Here is a 17,092-nt window from a genome sequence, read left to right on the forward strand (position 1 = left end):
CGTCGCTCCCGTATTCGTCGGCGTTGGAGGGCGCGTCGTCGTTTTCTGTGTTAAATAGTCGGAAGGCTTGACGCGGTTACTAGGCCATTCAATTAATAATTGTTAACGCGTTGAAAACCACGAGGCAAGTAATCGTCTTGTAGCAAAGAAAGAGAGCGCGAAAAACGTTGACAAACGCCATCTACATCGGGAATTCGAATAGAGCCCACCTGCTTTATCTATCGGTTGATGTTCTTTTCTTTTGTATATCAACAGCAGCTGGTGGTAACATTGCATGTACGGCTGCTTCACAACCTCCTTCTTGTCCAGCACAGAGTTGCATTGCTCCTGTTACTGACTGAACGTCATCTCCTATTTCTGATAAGATGGCCTTTCCAATAACTCTGCGAATGATTTTACAGACACCAATGGGTCGGACGCCTGGATTCTTGTTTAGTGGTACAAACGACAAGCAAAGAAGCAGCAACTCCCTTTGGATCTACACATTCAAACGCTAAACGCCTTGCAAATGAAGCAAGAGCATCACACAAAAGATTGGAGGAGCTCTTAAAACTGTTGCGAAGACATTTCAACGTAGCAGCGTCCATTCCTGATGGACCAGCTGATCCAGAAGAACGAAGTGCCATCTTCGGAATAAGTGAACCATCTATTGCTCGAAAAAGTTAGTCATGGCATCGCAATGTGCTTGGGTAGAAGTAGATAAATAGGTAGATAGATTGATAGATAGATAGATGGATAGATAGATAGATATATTTATACACACAGCCCTATCAGCTCAAGGCTGATCTTCCAAGGGGCCCTGTCATAACAGAATATGCAGTATATATACATTTCTAAAAGTTAAGAATATACTAGAGTTTAAGATCTGAAGGACAAATTTCTAAAGATAGATAAAGATGGTGCATGACGGAGGGCAGAAGACAAATTATTCCATAATTGGGCGCCTCTGTAAACAAAACCCTTTTTCAAACATTCACTTTGCGGTCTTGGTGTCTGTGACTTCTAACTCCCATTTCATTATTTGATTTTAGAATGGTTAGTAGTGAAGAAGGTGCAAGTCTTTTCATGATCTTGAAAGCCACTTTACTAGCTTGAAAGTCTTGTCTTTCTTGTAAACGTCTTCAATGCAAGTCCTCAAGTAGGGATGTGATTGGGGAGCCCAACTTGGCGTCAAAAATCAATCTAAATCGGCAACAGACTGCGCTTCCCTTTGTATCGCGTTTCTGAAATCCTGGGCAGCCAGTATTTATTTCCGGGATCTAAACGTCCCTTGAGTACTGATACTGCTGCCTGCCATGTAGCCTTGTCTTCTTGAGACAGTAGGTTCCATTCTTGGAGATCCTTTTTTCTAAAGTGACCAGCTAACTGAATAAGTAGTTCTTCCTCCTTCCAGGCATTCCACATTGTTGCTTTCTCAAGAGCTGGCAACCAGTCATCTACTCGTACTTCCATGTTCTCGCCTGTAAACCAATCAACTGGTGGAGCTTCACCTTGCCGCTTCTTTTCTACTCCCGCACTAACTCGCATTGGGGACTCCGAGCTGCCGCGCGGCAGGGACTCCAAAGCGGTTGAAACTCCGAGGACCTTGCATTCATCCAGTTGCCGTATCAACGATGCCACTTCTGCCTCTTTCTCTGCTGCTAGCCGCTCATTCTCCTCGCCTCGCTGGCAAGCCAAAGCCCAAAACCGTGTGCTCTTTTTCTTCGCTGCCTCTAGTTCGGATCTCAATCGTCCTATCTCGTCCTGCTGCCCGCTCTCCTCCTTTGCTGTTGCCATTGGATAGTTTGCAATGCTCTCTTCAGATGCAGTTTCGTCTCTTCGAGTTCGTCGATATTTTTCGCTAATTCCACTACTGTCACGCGGTGCACAACCACCTCCGTGTTCTGGAACACGCTCGTTTCGTCTATCAACGATAAGTGCAACATTGTTTCTATCGTACTCTTCACTTCGTGAATGACGACTTGCACGTTTCGTGGCTCTCCGTCCGCCTCTAGCAGTTTGTCTTCGATGAGCTGCCGAAGCTCCTCCATTGACGCGTTCGTCGGCAGGCCCAGCATTGCTGCAATTCGACGCAGGTTCGCTGCCGATAGCCTCCGTGAATTTAACGATACCACATCTCCCGGCGGCAGAGCTAGTTCCTCATCCTTCGCTGCAGATTTCGAGCTTGCGTTATCACTCATTCCGGCTTTTGATTCAATCTCGGTGGGACCTCCACTATAACACGGTTCGTACGCAATATCCAGGTTTATTGCAGGACGGACAGTCCTCTCTAACGAACTCAAGAGGCACTAACATTAGACTGTCAAAACCCGGGCGTGACATACCCTCATAGATGCAGTCATTCTACCACACATGCGCACTACTTCTAATTCAAATCTAATTATAATAAACAGTCTGTTACATAATTAAACACGTTCCTCACACATGTATTGGGTTGCGCAATGGGCATACTCCACCCAAACCCGTCTCGTGATCTAGCTGTTCGTACACCGGCTGCCGAATGCTCCTTCCACCCACTGTAGACAGGATAGAAACGGATGCTACCGCTCCTACGAATTTGTCTTAACTCCTTTTGGCAACGCAGGCAAGGGTGGTTTACAGTATACCTTGATCTGGCTGGGTGCTCCCGTCCCACCAGTCACTTCGCTCCCCCTCGCCCTAGAGCCTCCATTTAAACCAATCGGCACAGAGTAGAAGTGCAAAACCGGGTTGGGGATACTGGAGTCACGCAGGTAGTTTTGGCATGCACCATTAATTGAAACGTGACTGCCGGACTCGACCTAGTCATTTCGAATATTTGGATTAAATATGACGTCGGTCGTTCATCAGGTAACTGTTCTACTTACAGCTAATACACATGGTTTTTGAACATTGTAGATGACATGTTCAACAGTTGGTAGAGCGCAATGTTGTATTGTCCCATGAGACCAGGTCAATGTAATTTGTTTCCTTTCTTTAAATAAATCTATATTCAACACTTTTTTTGTATGTACATATATAGCACATAATTGTTTCAACGCAATGCTCCATGTTTGTTCTAAACCATATAAAATACAGGTAACTTGTATGCTTGTATGCACTAATGTATACAGTATGCAAGACAAATTGAACCCTCAAATAGATTAATAACAAGTGGTGCCAAATTGTAGCTTTTCTCGAATGCCTCAGAGACCACTATACAAGACAGCCAACAATGTCTATCAAATAGCACTCAATTATAGCATACATCTCACCAGTATTTGATAAGCCAGTACTGCAACAATATGAAAGAGGAAAAAACTTGAGCCGGTATAAAGTTCTATAAGAAAAGGGCCTCAGATTGATTACAGTTCATACAGAGCTTTCTGCGTTTCACGCAAACGCAACGTACGCAGTGACCAGGACCATTGCATGGGCAGTACTTGACCATAATCAGACTCTCGCTCGTAATCAAGACAAAGAACTAACCTCTAGCTCCACAGAAAAACAAGCGAAAACGTTGACGAATTCAAACCGGTGACTGTTGATAACGCTCCGCGAACAGACAATTGGCAAATGACTAGATTCCGTTTCCGACTGACTCAATAAACCATTCTTCAAAGCTTATAGCTATGATGCTGTGAAACTTCTCCTTCTAGCCGACAAGACCCAGCGAGGCCAACGTCCTAATGCGCAGCCATGCTCTAACATGGATATAGTGGATGTTTCATGTGTTTATCTGGTGACATAATTGTGACAGAGAGTGTAGATGGGCATCCTGTCTTCCTGTCTCTTGTGCTTCTTTCACATCGTTTTCTGACATGGCCAAACTTCTTGATTGCCATATTTATTGCTGGTTTTTCTTTTTATGTTGCAGCGCCTAACAGTTTTGAAAATGACTCTTTTTTCCCTGTTTTGCCATAGGGCTATTTGTAATTCGATTTTGTTTAGTTTTTTCTAGCTGTTGTATCCATGTCTGTGCACTTGTTGTTGTGTCAAATGGAAGCAACAAAAGAACTTTAAAAGCACATGGTGATGCTGCAAGGAAGTTTCTACACTGTAAAACAAATGTGTTGCATTAACACTTTTTGGTGTGTTATTTACTTGAAGCCCAAAATAACACACTACACATGCGTTATTTACCAAATCTGTGTTGCTTCAACACGCGTTTGTGTGCTGTTTTAACAAGTCATGTTTTGATTTGCTATAATTCAAAATGTGCTGTAATTACTGTGATATTAAAACAAACCTGACAACAATAGTTAATACTGTAGTTCTACATCATATCTAGTTCTTCCATTTTGTCCATAAGCTCGGCAGCATAGGACCTTATTCTGGTCGGTCGTTTTCCTTTGTCTGGAATCCTCAGCTACACGTCTTGCAACAAAAACAAGAACCCATAGTATGTAGCCATCACAGATAACACCGTCTTGGCCATTATAGTTGGTCTTTCTCTGACATTTTTGACACGAAAGTCTTTTCTGCTCCAATGACTGAAATAATTCTACCCGCCCTTTTGTTTCTGTTCTATAAAAATCACTGACGGTGCGACTAAGTATGTGAGGTCTTCATCTTTGTCCCCAGAAGACTATAAATAATCACAAGGTTACTGAGTTGCAGATATAAATTCAACAGGTCATAACTGAACCAATTTTGTAGCTACCACAACAGACAGGCAATTTGAGATCAGATCAATAGCTGGAATAGAGAGCCCTGAAGAGCTTTTTACGATACTGTTTGCTTGAGAGGTCTTTACTTTGTCCAAGCCTGTACAAATGTCTTTGATCTGTGTCTCTGACAGTCTTTGCAGTGAGAATCGGATGTTTCTTGGTAACAGCTTTATGTTTCTTGGGAGTTGGTTTCCAGATATTAGCTGTTTCTTCTGCTTCCTTGTGATTGGTCATCATGTTAATGTCAAGCTACAAAATACCGTATTCGCCCGTCATAACGCTCTGGGCGAATAGAAAAGAAATTTCTTTTTCTGGGCGTACATGTATACTAGGGCATGGGCGTTATTTTGGACCTAGGCGTAGACATGGTCACAAAATGCTGTCATTTAGCCATGCAGTCGTCATCTAGACATAGAAATACCACAAACGCCGCCTGCAATCACAGCCATGGCCAAGGACTTGAATTTCAGGGGCCAGATCTGGAAATGTGGAACTTGACAGGGGCCACTAATGCACTTACTAATGGCAAGCACTAATTAATTAGTACTTATGTAATGAACACACTGAACTACCATTGGTATTCCCGTACAGGTATCTGTCTGTTAGTAAATATATACTAATGTAACTAATACAAAAGAACTCTCCACAAACTTTAACTAAATGCTGTCAAGGTCTTGAAATGGAAAAGACGAAAGAGTTCTAGTGTCCATGAAGACTGCCAAGCGACTTTCCAGGTTGTCTTGGGTCATTCTTGTACTGCACTTGTCTTTTGTCAGGTTTATGTTCGAAAATGCACGTTCACATTCAACAGTATCAGGGATCATACACATGAGCGTTACCCCCAGCAATCCAAATTGGTCATGTTCCGTCATCTGCGTTAATCTGCTGAAGAATGTATCTGGTTGCTTTTCACATTGCAGAAAGAGGTAATCCATCGACTCATCATTCCTGTAGACGCTATATTGTCTTTTCGCAACAGGACCATTCAAACTGTTCTTGCAGTACTTTCTGACAACTGCTTCTATGTCACATTTAGAATACTTGCGGTTTGCTGGGTTCAAAAGCTGACGTTTTGGACAACAAAGTCCAGTTCTGGAAAACGGGAATCGAGTGATCTGTCTATAGCAACTGTGAAATTGAAGATGTTCTTCATCACTTCATGCAGCTGAGCATAGGAGAGCTGGCCGGATGAAATTATCTTATCCTTGAAATCATCAAACTGTGTACAGTCATAGTCTATATTGTCCACGTTCTTTCGCATGTTACTTTCGTGAAGACCGCCTTCCACTTCATGGAGTATGGGCTCGAGAAACGTTTTCTTGAACCCAGCTATTTTTGATATGATGTGAAAAGGTCTTGACCTTTTATTTGAAGCTGAATATTTATGTCAGCTAATATGGTAGACGACCCTGAAGAAGGTAAACGTACAGTTGAAACTTGGGGTCAACTAACTCGTCATACAGCTCTTGCAAGTTTGCACTTTCACTCCGTCGAATTGAGGTGTTATGAGCCTCTAGTTCAAAATATGACACAATCTCTGGCAGAAGATCAGCAAGTCTTTGAACGCAGACATTCAGAGACAACCATCTTACTCTGTGATAAGCCACTAGTTGATGATATTCATGCCCTTCATCACTCAATTCGATGATAGCTTTTAGTTTCTCTTTTCCAACATGACTTTTTGAAATGTCTCATCACACCATCCACAGTTCTATGTACATTATCAGGGAGTTCTTCAAGTCCGCTCTTGGCTGCCAATACTTGTCAATGGACAATGCAATGCTGAAGAAAACTACTCTGATTATAGTTTCGTCTGAGATGTCCAGATACCCCTCTTCCTTCTGATGTCATTACTGAAGCTCCATCACTGGAAAAAGACACCAACTTCTCTTTCGGTAGATCTTCCTTGTTTACAAACCGGTCAAAAGTTTGAAACAAGTTTTCAGCATTAGGGCTGCCTTCTATTCTTAGGATAGTCAAAAATCGTGTTTCAACGTGGCATGCCTCCAAGTCAACATATCTGCAATAAATTACTGCCTGTGCAAAGCCTCCCTTGTCTGTACTCTCATCCATCTGAATTCCCCAACATGTAGACGATCGGATGTTTCTCCTGTTTTCTTCCTGAATAAAATCACCCATTTTAGAAACGCGGCGTGTAAGACTTTGTCTACTTTTTGAAGTGTCTTGAAAACCTTGGACTCCTTGTCACATGACTTTTCCCAGTCAACGGCTGCTTCTCCAAACCTAAGTGGCTTGTGGTGTTTTACAAGAGTATGAGAAAGTTTGTATGCCGCCAGCTGCTGTAAATTGTTTGAGTTGAACGTTTTCACAAATGTCTTCGTTGCTTGCTTCACAAAGAGTTCTCTTTTCTTAGTACTCCATGCTTTAGTATCAGAGTGGTTACTCTCGTAATGCCACTGAAGGGTATATTTCTTCACGGTCTCCAATGTCTTATTACACTTCAATCAGACACATTTAGTGCTTTGTCGTCATACCTTACAAGATACGCTGTTTCCCATTCAGAGTGCCACAGACGTCTACAGTCGCCTGGCTTTCTATGACGTCGGTGATCTTCTCCTGACACTGAGTCGAGTGTTACAACGGTCTCATTTGACATTGAACAGTCAGATGCGACAGAAGAGAGGCAACGCGATTTTGCTGGTGGCCCCTCAAAACAATCAGAAGCTGGATCAGGTGTCCCTGGTGTCCACACTGTCGTCGAGGCCGCTACAAAGTCCTCATCTGAGGCTGGCCCTGGCTCGTCCGACAGTAAACATGACTGCGTTTGTTTGTCGCTGCAACTGCTAACAAACGTTTCAGATTCCAGACTTTCCTGCACTGGTGACGGCTGGTGTGACTGAGTCTGTCTAGGCGACTGCGGTCGTGCAGCATCGGCATACCTGACGGAGCTTGGCAGATACACGATAGGACCACTACTCGTCTGAGTCTCACGACGGAACAGTCTCCACGGATCTCTATTCATGGTGAGAGCAACCACATCCGGATGTAACTCGCCGGCAGACACTATTTCCGCCTTTGGAATACCGCGTAATGTTCAGTACCCTCGGAGCCCCAGGGCCTCTTAACGCAAGGAGGGAAAAGACCTGCCAGACTGGGACGCAAGACAGAATAAATGTTCTTTAGAAAGGGGAGTGTCTGAGGGCCACAAAAAATGCCCAGGGGCCGCATTTGGCCATGGCTGAATCAAAGGTACTAAACTACAATATGATAGACATAGAATCTATTACCGTACCACTTGAAACCTACGAAAGGTCCCAAGGGCGTCACATGGGTCCCAAAAGTGGGGGGGCGCAAATTTGAAGCTGAGATATGTGACGTAATTCATGGCGTCATATATATTAAATTCTTTTTAATATCAACATTACAAAAAGTTTACTAACTATTGTAGAGAAAGACGTCTGTCACAAAGAGCACCAAATTGTGAAACAAGATCATCAATATTACTCTCCAGTTCCTTAGCAATGTCGCATTCGAAGCACATCAGAGCAAGGGACCGGAGGCGCTCGTCAGCCATCCTAGTTCGCAGCCATGATTTTAGTCGCCTTAGAGCAGAAAACGACCGCTCTGCAGTTGAAGATGTAGCAGGAATGCAGAGAAACAACTTGAACAGTTTGAAGACTTGGGGAAACAATTCTGTGCAACGGAGAGAAACAAACTGACGAGCAAGAGCACCTATGTTGCCGGTCTCCACAACGTCTTTAGAAAAGTGCAGTTTAGAATAATTGTAAAATACTCTTATTTCAGACGTGAACTGAGTGTTGTCAAAGTCACCTGTGTAAAAGTGTAATATCTCACTCACAAGCGACTGATCTGGCGCCGATAACGAGACTGACTCGGACAACAACTTCTCAATTCCACAGAACACACGGTAATCTTTGCTACAAAAGCGTCGAGTTAGGTCTGATACCATGATATCCAATAATTCATAATATGCTTGTCGATAACGTTCTTTTGGTGACAGTGGCTGATATTGGGTCGTGCTTCGTTCGTCAATTCGGTGAGAAGGTCGACGAGCTCGAAGGAGAGCTGGTGGAGTCAGGTTTTTTGCTTTACTCTCTTTCTCCGATGACTGCCAGAAATTCTCAAAACTTTCATTTGTTCTGAAACTTTGTAGAGTAGCAATGACGCTATCAGCTGATCTTTTTGCTGCCTGAAGATCTACGTTCTCTCCCTGCAGGTACTGGGATAGATGAGAGATTAATCCTAGTAGAGTGTCTAGAACGGACACATAGAAGAGAAAATTGAATGAAGATACAACAGTCAGTAAACAGTGAGCTTCACTTCCGATCGCAGCATCGTCAGAGAGTTCGTCCAGAGCAATCAGAATTGATGCAAACTGTTGCCTAACAGTATGGACTGCTGCGTGCCTGGAACCCCACCTAGTATGACATGGTCGTTGGAGTACTGCTTGCGGGCCCTTTCCTTCGTTCTGTCTTCGTTGCACATCTTGAAACTTTTCATGTCTCTTGGCTGATCCTTCAAGTAAATTATAGAGACTGGAAACAGCACCTAGAACGTTTCGCACATCTGTAACGTTCTCGCAGCTGTTTTGAAGACTGAGGTTCAATCTGTGGGCATGGCAATGCACATATCCAGCTTTCTTCTCGACCTCCTGAAGCCTGGTAGCTAAACCTGAGTGCTTCCCGCACATGCTTGACGCTCCATCATAACACTGTGCCCGTACCATAGACATTGATAGGCCCGTCTCAAGCAAAACTTGCGTCAGTTGCTGAAACAGACTTTCTCCGTCAGTACCTTTTAAAGGCCAAAATCCAAGAAACCTCTCCTCTACATTCAGGCTGTCTGTTACAAACCTTACATTGACAGACATTTGTTCTACCCTTGATATGTCTTGTGACTCGTCACATATTAGTCCAAAGAAGCCGCAGTGTTTGACAGCTGTCGTAATTCTCTTCTGAATGTTAGATGCAATGAGTTTCAACATGTCGTTTTGGCTTTTGGGGCTTACGTAGTGAAAGTTTCCTTCCAAATGGCGTTTTAAGTCAGGGCAGTACCGTGACAGATATTCAAGAAATTCCAGCAGATTTCCTCTGTTGTGAGAATCTTTAGATTCATCGTGGCCTCTCAATGGGATGTTTTGTCTTCCCATTAAAAAAATTACTTCAAAAATTTTACGTAAATTGCGTCTGTTCAGCTCTACTTGTGTCTGGTAGGCTGTACTCAACTGTTGCATAACACTTCCTCTGGTTGCATCCTGCTGTTGGCTATTCTTCCACACTCCAACATTTGAAATATGACTCAAAGATTCCTCGTGACGCCTCATGTCAGCTACTGCTGACTTCCACTTCCTGAAACCTCTACTCACGAACGCTTGGTCTGGACAACCTTGTTTATCCAGGTTATGCTTTACTGTCAGCCGACAAGGAAAGCAGAACGCGGAATCCGCTGCAAGGCTGTACTCAAGCCAGCAAAATTGTGTGTACCAGTGTGGTTGAAAGGACCTATTACAAGTGCCAGATTTCGTCTGAGGAAATTTCCCATGCGGCAGTTCTTTTGCACAAGGTTGATACGGGCCATTGGTCACAGAACAAGCAGTTGGACCTCGGCAAGGATCAAACGCATGACACACAGAATCTTTCGGGCCAGATTCACTAGCAGTAGTACTAGTAGAGACAGTCACAGTCACGATAGAACTAGCTGTATCGTCGAACCTTGACGTACAAAAAGATGACAAAGACTTGGAGTGAGACGACTCTGGCTGCAGGGAAGTTCTTGATCTAAAAAATTGGCGTGTTACTTTTCCATTTCAACAATCCGCGATACGTTGTTAGTGGACCTTAGAAAGGTGGTAAGGAGTTTCTGTCCTTTCCGCTTTGTGTTCTTGTCGCTGCTGAGGCTGACAGAGCTGCTGCTGTGACAGCTGTCTCCCGCTGACATTTTCCGTATCCGGGTGCTTTAGCCTCGATTTCCAGGCAGTCCTTCATAGCAGTACTACATCTATGCTGAATCAGCTAATTTAGCTAAAGACAAGCTACACTTCTGTTTAATTAACGTTGAAAATAGAATTGACTCAAAATATAGCAAGCCACGCCCTAAAAAAGTGGGGGGGCTAGCGCCCTCTCTAGCCCCTAAGACGTGACGCCCTTGAAGGTCCCACAATTATTAACCATTTAGACTACCGTTATTTGTATTAATTAACACCATATACGGCTAGGTTAAAATAATAGGCCGGACGGAAGAAAGAACTTGAAAGTGGAGCGGCCTAGCTTGCGTTAGAGGGTGTGGCTTAGCGCACGCTAGGAGTTGGTTGACTGGGCGTGTACAGGTACTCACAAACACCAGTTGGCGTGAATAATCAAATTTTCTATTAGCTCTAGCTGAAACGCACACGTACTGCTGATTTAGTCTAACCTTAATTAATTATGAGTCAATAACACTGAAAACACCAAATGCAGTCAATCTGTGTTCAGATCCTTCCAATTACAGAAAGTTCTAGTAATGAAGGAGGGGTTCCAGGTTTTTCCGGAGGATAAAAGCTTCTTCTTCTTGCATTCCTTTACGCATGTGTGGCAGAAGGCTGTAAGAGGATTGGTGCCAACGCGTGGCGAATTTTTTTGATGCCCGTTAAATGTCACCATAGACTCTTAGTGTGCGTTACATAGCACGTGTTCAAGCGTACCCGTACGTTGTAGCGCGCATCACATCGCACTGAGTGTATGTTCAGCATCATGTATGGTGTACAGTGCTGTACACGTACACCTAAGTTCGTTGGCGTCGGAGGTCTTTCTGCTATTATCAACTTGTGAAGCGAGTTGCGTGTAAGTTTAGCTAACCTAGGGATAGTGCATGTAAACATCTAATACAAAGTATACTCTATTAGCAGCCAAGCAACTGTTATTTTGTGTGCGTACGTGCGTGTCTGTGTGTGATGTTTGAGATGTCTCAAATGTTTACAAATAATAAATAAATAGCAATTAGAATGTGTATTCTGTTGATAAATTGGAGAGGATTGAAATACTGTGGAACAAACGTAGTAAACTACTATTCAACTAGATAAATAGATGTTACACAGGAATGCTGATGTATTAATTAAACCACATTATACAAACTGGTTGTTTCCGCGTTCTTCCATCTGCTTTCGCATTTCTTTTGTTATCCAGTCAATCTTTGTTCCTTTGCCAACTTGCACACGATGAGGGGTAGGAACAGGTCTTCTGATCACTGTAGATGTGTCGCCAGTCAGTCCATGAGTATAATATCATTTACCTACAGTTACATGAACGTAAGTTATGAAGAAGTCTTCTTTATGTAGTGAGGTATTGTTGCTTACAGCAGCAGGACTAGCTCTTGCATAAGTATGATCAGACACCTGTAATGCAATGAACAGGTGCTATTTTTCAAATTGGTTTGTTGAAAGAAACAAACTGTAAATGTACAATGCCTACCATGGAACATTCAGATGCTTCATGTTCATCATCAGTCAACATGTGGAAATGGTCTGTGTCCTGTCAACAGGTCTCTTATTGCAATGTCATGAAATGTCATTAATTACAACTAACTATGAAACTTACCCTAAGGACACTATCTTTTATCCTTTTTGTTTCATGCAGGTCTGGAACTCTAGGTTGACAAACATAAAAGTTGGCTATATGTCAAACACCTCGTAAAGCGAACTCTGATACCGTAGCACATCTGTCTTTCGTTTTCTGCCTTTCTTTGCTGACACTCTGTAAAATCCTTTGACTTGCTGTTCATTCTTCTTTCCTGGAACCACTGTTTTTGATTTCTTGTACATTGCTGTAGATGGTGTATGCTGATCAAGTCTGCTTGTTAATTCTGCTTGTTTGAGGTGAGACAGCACATTTGGCAAATACATAATGTTAAAATTGCCTTGTTCAATTCTTTGGCATATCGTGTGACAAAGTGTTGTCACCAAATTGAGTTGTGTTGCACTTGCTGCAAAGCATAACACCTAGTTAATCTCTTTATAGTGTTGTCTAGCTATCTGTCTGCCAAGTAATATTATGATAATTCATTATTTCACTACTAGGACATCTAAACTACATAGTCCAAAGATCATCTGCTTGTCTGTGTCAGTTGGTTTACAATAAACTATTGCATCTAACTTTTTATTTAAAAAATATGGGTAAGTTGCTTCAATACTGGATCAATTGTCACAACTGGTCAGACAGACATTGAATGTTTTTTAATTAGTTGAATTAATGGTCAGGATGTTTGTGTAGCTTTGTTGAAAATTTGATAGCTGTTTGAAAAGTGAATTCTGACTTTGTGGTCTTACTTGGAATAGTATAGATAATCTATTCTTGACTGTTATTATTAGTAAAGTTCAGCTAGAATTTGTCTGATGTGAAATTCGGCTGATCACATCGAAATGGTTTACCTTGAATAATAATTATTGTAGCACCCCTAGCTTCGTCTGTGCCAATCAGTGTCCAGTATTCGCTTACAATAAGTGACATATCCCACTTCCGCTACATATTGACCGGTCAATAAATTGGGCCGTACAACGGCTTGGGCTACTGGTTTATCAAGATGTGAATTGTTTGTGCAATGATATCAACGCCTCAGCTGGGTGCTACAAGCCGGTTGTAGACCTTCTGGCAAGTGTATAAACGAATACACCCCGCTGCGCCCAGCTCGTTAGCACTCGGGCTTTGCCCTCATGCCAACGTGGGCGGAGCGGGGTGTATTTCGTTTAAACGCTCGCCAGCGGTCTATAACCTATACTTACAAGATTCAGGTCATTAGTAATTTATACTACTGTAAGATCAATAAATTATTAATTGTTTGACTGTTGACTACATGTCACTATAACAAGGTTATATGGACATAAAAAATAACTGTTTCTGCTGTTTCATTCTAGTAATTGTAGTCACCTTTGGAAGATATTTGTGGGTCTTCTGCTGGTACAGAAACATCGGCGGCTACTTGTTCTTTCTCCTGAGAGTCTATCACATTGGCAGCTACTTGTTCTTTGTCCTGAGAGTCTGTCACATCGATGGCTACTTGGCCTTTGTCCTGAGAGGATGTCACCATGGCATTCTCTGTTATTTCAGTAGATTTCTGTTTAGAGACAGTAGCTTCTTTTGACAGAGAGTATTCATTCTGAATATTTAGTTTCAGCTGCAGACAAAAACAACAGTTTGAGCCACTGGCACGTTTGTATGCATGTATGGTATATGCATGTGTAACGGTAGAAGTACTGTTAGACATGTTCGCGCTCAAAGCTAACTCAACACCAACTCCCCGTATCACCTCGCGTATCCTTACACTACTCCCCCCTTAAATGAGAGCAGGTCCAGACGTCTCTCATTGGTACTCTAGACTAAAAAGTACAACGCAACGTTATATAACTCAACTCAATCTGTCCATAATAATTAATTACGTTAATTCATATCAGTGTCTATGATATAATCGTCGAGACGTATTGGCATTCTGGGCTGGCGTCGAGGGCGATCCGCATTGCGTCGTTCGCGCAGTTGTTGTTCGTCATCGGTAGATGGTGTCGCTTCGTCCACAGTCGTCCACTCCGATTCGCTCTGGTTCTCTTGCGCCTTATCAACGCTGGTAGGTGGTGAGTGTAGTAGGGGTAAAAGACTTTAGGGGGAAGGGGTGTAGTAGGTTGACATGCGAGGACGTGGGTCCGGTTGCGCGTGCGCGGTTTAGCTCAGAGTTGGCGGTGAACTCAGTGTCTGCAATGCCAGCACAGCCTCCACAGGCTCTTCCTCTTCGTCGGGCACCCCACTGCTTGGCAGTCGGCTTAACCCATCTGCATTGCTATTTAACGATCCGGGTCGATACGTCATTGTATACTGATAACTGGACAGCATCAGTGACCAACGTTGCACTCGTCCGGAGCACATTGCTGGTACGCCTCTGTTCTCCCCCAATAAGGTGAGCAGTGGTTTATGGTCGGTAAAAATGGTAAACTGGTGTCCAAACACGTACTGTCGAAACCGTTTAACCCCAAACACCACTGACAATGCTTCCCTGTCGATCTGTGCATATCCTTGTTCCGCCTTGGTCAAAGAACGGGACGCGTAGGCAATCGGTCTTTCCCCACCATCCGGGTACTGATGTGACAACACGGCTCCTATCCCTACCGAAGCAAAAATGTCTTCCACTCTTGGTAATGGGTACTTCTCAGTCTCTGCCACCTGGTTAACCGTGAGTCGATAATCACCACAGATTCTAATGGAGCCGTCAGCTTTCAATATGGGGACAATGGGAGCCGCCCAGTTGGCAAATCGAACCGGTTCAATTATGCCCTCAGCTTCTAGTCGCTTTAGCTCATGTTCTACCTTCGCCCGGTAGGCATATGGTACTGGTCTCGGCTTGAAAAATCGCGCTGCACTGCCCTCTTTCACTTTGACAGCAGCCATCGTTCCTTTCAACTCACCAATCCCTTCTTCAAACACACCATCAAACCTCTTCAGCAACTCTGTGCAGGACGTCTCTGTACCAATGGACTTGATGTGTCCCTTCTGTAACATTTCATGCCATGGTAATACGAGTGACTTCATCCAGTTCCTTCCCAGTAGATTGGGTCCTCATTACGCACCACTATTAGTGGTAGCGTTGCAATCTGATTTTGAGTCCGCACTCGGACATCCAGCTCTCCCAACACTGTCAATGGTTCCCCAGAGTAAGTATGCAACCTCACTTGTGGTCGTCGTAAACCAGGCAACTCTTGCCTCTTCCACAGTTTCTTGTAAGTGCTCTCACTTACAATTGACACTGATGCTCCAGTATCAACTTCCATCTGTACTGCTTTCTTGTTGATATGAACCGTCACTGCTAGTGGTTCATTCTGACACTCCTTACCCACAACGTATACTGTATACATTCCTTCAACTCCATCATCGCTTTGCCCTTCTTCCACTGCTTGTTGGGCTTTGGGTGTAAGAGGTGTGGTTTCAACTCGATGTGTTTTCGTCACAGGAGATTGGGCAGCTATTTCATTCCTTGCCTGGCCTGGCTGTCGCTGGCCTCGACATGCTCGAGCGAGGTGTCCAACCTTCTTGCACTTATGGCACTGCATCCTCTGAGCATAACAACTGTTTGGTGGGTGGAATCCAAGGCACCGGAAACACTTCATCTTAGGTAGACTGGGCTTGGTTTCCTGCATTTTGTGTACCTCTCCTTCTACGCTGTCACCAGTCGGTCTCTGAATCTCCTCTGCATTCAGTGCAGCTGTCTCCATCGCTCTGGCTAAACTCAGTGCTTTGTCAAACGTGAGTTCCTTTTCTTGCAGCAGTCTCCGTTGGATCCTCCCATCACTCACTCCGCACACCAACCTGTCCCTGAGCCTGTGGGAGAGAGTAGTGAAAGGATGCCACACTTGTCAGGTACATCGCAAATTGCCGGCGTTGGCACCTCTGCATCCGTGGGCACAAGCAGACAGAGCATGGTCTCGCTTACACATTGATTTTGCTGGGCCGTTTCTTGGCCAGTCGTTCCTTATCGTAGTTGACGCCTATTCCAAGTGGCTGGAGGTGGACACTATGACATCTACGACGGCGCGCGTAACGATCAAGAAGCTGCAGCGGTTATTTGCAACACATGGCATTCCAGAGATAGTAGTATCTGATAATGGGGCTGCCTTTACCAGTGCTGAATTTCGGCAATTTATGGAAGGAAATGGCATTAAGCACATCTATTCTGCGCCATATCACCCATCGTCTAACGGGTTGGCAGAACGAGCAGTAGCAACCTTCAAAGGGGCTATGAAGAGAATGAATTCGGAGTATGGATCATTGGAGAGTAAAATTGACAGATTCCTGCTGCGGTACCGAATCACACCACACGCTACCACTGGTGAACCACCGGCTCTCTTACTGTTAGGGCGGATGCCGCGGAGTAGATTGGATCTACTACGTCCCGACTTGGCGGCCTATACGTACAAGAAGCAGGAGCAACAAAGAAACGACCATGATAAGCGCAGTCGAGACCGAACGTTTGAGGTTGGACAGTTGGTGTACGTGAAAAATTTTGGACAGGGCACGCCATGGGTTATGGCAACAGTGAAAGAAAGAACGGGTCCACTATCATTCCGAGTCATGTTGCCTGATGGTAGAATGTTACGAAGACACCAAGATCACATTCGGTCGCGTCAACTGGAAGATGACCCACTACCCAACGGCACACATACAGACCCCACTGCATCACCACCGGAGTCTAACATGACGGAAGAACTGCCTTCAATCGAGGTAACAAGTGAACCAGGAGGGAGCATCTCGGAAACAAACGGTGACCACGGTGGTCAGGGGGAAACGGTTGGCCATGAAGCAACCAGCAACATGGAGCCGGCATCAACCGGGGTCAGAAGATCTGCTCGAGCAAGGAAGGCGCCGGACAGACTAGACTTGTAAACTAGCACTATCATACAAGTAGGGGTAAAAGACTTTAGGGGGAAGGGGTGTAGTAGGTTGACATGCGAGGACGTGGGTCCGGTTGCGCGT

At 44.1% G+C, this 17,092-nt stretch overlaps 3 protein-coding genes across 3 annotated transcripts; 1 reads left to right on the forward strand and 2 right to left on the reverse strand.

The window, feature by feature from the left end:
- Positions 1-7,765: 7,765 nt before the first annotated feature.
- LOC134178801 (zinc finger MYM-type protein 1-like) lies at positions 7,766-11,428 on the reverse strand. Its single transcript, XM_062645700.1, has 2 exons — positions 10,447-11,428; positions 7,766-10,387 (listed from the first exon to the last, which is right to left on the reverse strand). Exons 1-2 carry the CDS (start codon positions 10,545-10,547, stop codon positions 8,029-8,031), a joined length of 2,460 nt encoding a protein of 819 aa, XP_062501684.1. The 5' UTR covers positions 10,548-11,428; the 3' UTR covers positions 7,766-8,028.
- A 6-nt stretch (positions 11,429-11,434) lies between these two features.
- LOC134178507 (uncharacterized) lies at positions 11,435-15,916 on the reverse strand. Its single transcript, XM_062645382.1, has 8 exons — positions 15,209-15,916; positions 14,333-15,161; positions 13,508-13,754; positions 12,293-12,566; positions 12,182-12,230; positions 12,056-12,115; positions 11,941-11,979; positions 11,435-11,876 (listed from the first exon to the last, which is right to left on the reverse strand). Exons 1-8 carry the CDS (start codon positions 15,832-15,834, stop codon positions 11,850-11,852), a joined length of 2,151 nt encoding a protein of 716 aa, XP_062501366.1. The 5' UTR covers positions 15,835-15,916; the 3' UTR covers positions 11,435-11,849.
- A 37-nt stretch (positions 15,917-15,953) lies between these two features.
- Positions 15,954-17,092, forward strand: LOC134178386 (uncharacterized protein K02A2.6-like). The gene has a single exon (XM_062645263.1). It carries the CDS (start codon positions 16,136-16,138, stop codon positions 17,000-17,002), a length of 867 nt encoding a protein of 288 aa, XP_062501247.1. The 5' UTR covers positions 15,954-16,135; the 3' UTR covers positions 17,003-17,092.

The sequence above is a fragment of the Corticium candelabrum genome, chromosome 4 (assembly GCF_963422355.1).
Source record: "Corticium candelabrum chromosome 4, ooCorCand1.1, whole genome shotgun sequence".
Lineage (NCBI taxonomy): Eukaryota > Metazoa > Porifera > Homoscleromorpha > Homosclerophorida > Plakinidae > Corticium > Corticium candelabrum.

Coding starts and splice junctions, on each gene's coding strand:
- LOC134178801 (XM_062645700.1), bottom strand. CDS start 10,547: ATGTCAGCGGGAGACAGCTGTCACAGCAGCAGCTCTGTCAGCCTCAGC. Junction 10,388..10,446: donor CTCCTTACCACCTTTCTAAG/GTCCACTAACAA, acceptor CCAATTTTTTAG/ATCAAGAACTTCCCTGCAGC.
- LOC134178507 (XM_062645382.1), bottom strand. CDS start 15,834: ATGGAGACAGCTGCACTGAATGCAGAGGAGATTCAGAGACCGACTGGT. Junction 15,162..15,208: donor ACTCAAAATCAGATTGCAAC/GCTACCACTAAT, acceptor TCTACTGGGAAG/GAACTGGATGAAGTCACTCG. Junction 12,567..13,507: donor CCCACAAATATCTTCCAAAG/GTGACTACAATT, acceptor TATGCTTTGCAG/CAAGTGCAACACAACTCAAT.
- LOC134178386 (XM_062645263.1), top strand. CDS start 16,136: ATGACATCTACGACGGCGCGCGTAACGATCAAGAAGCTGCAGCGGTTA.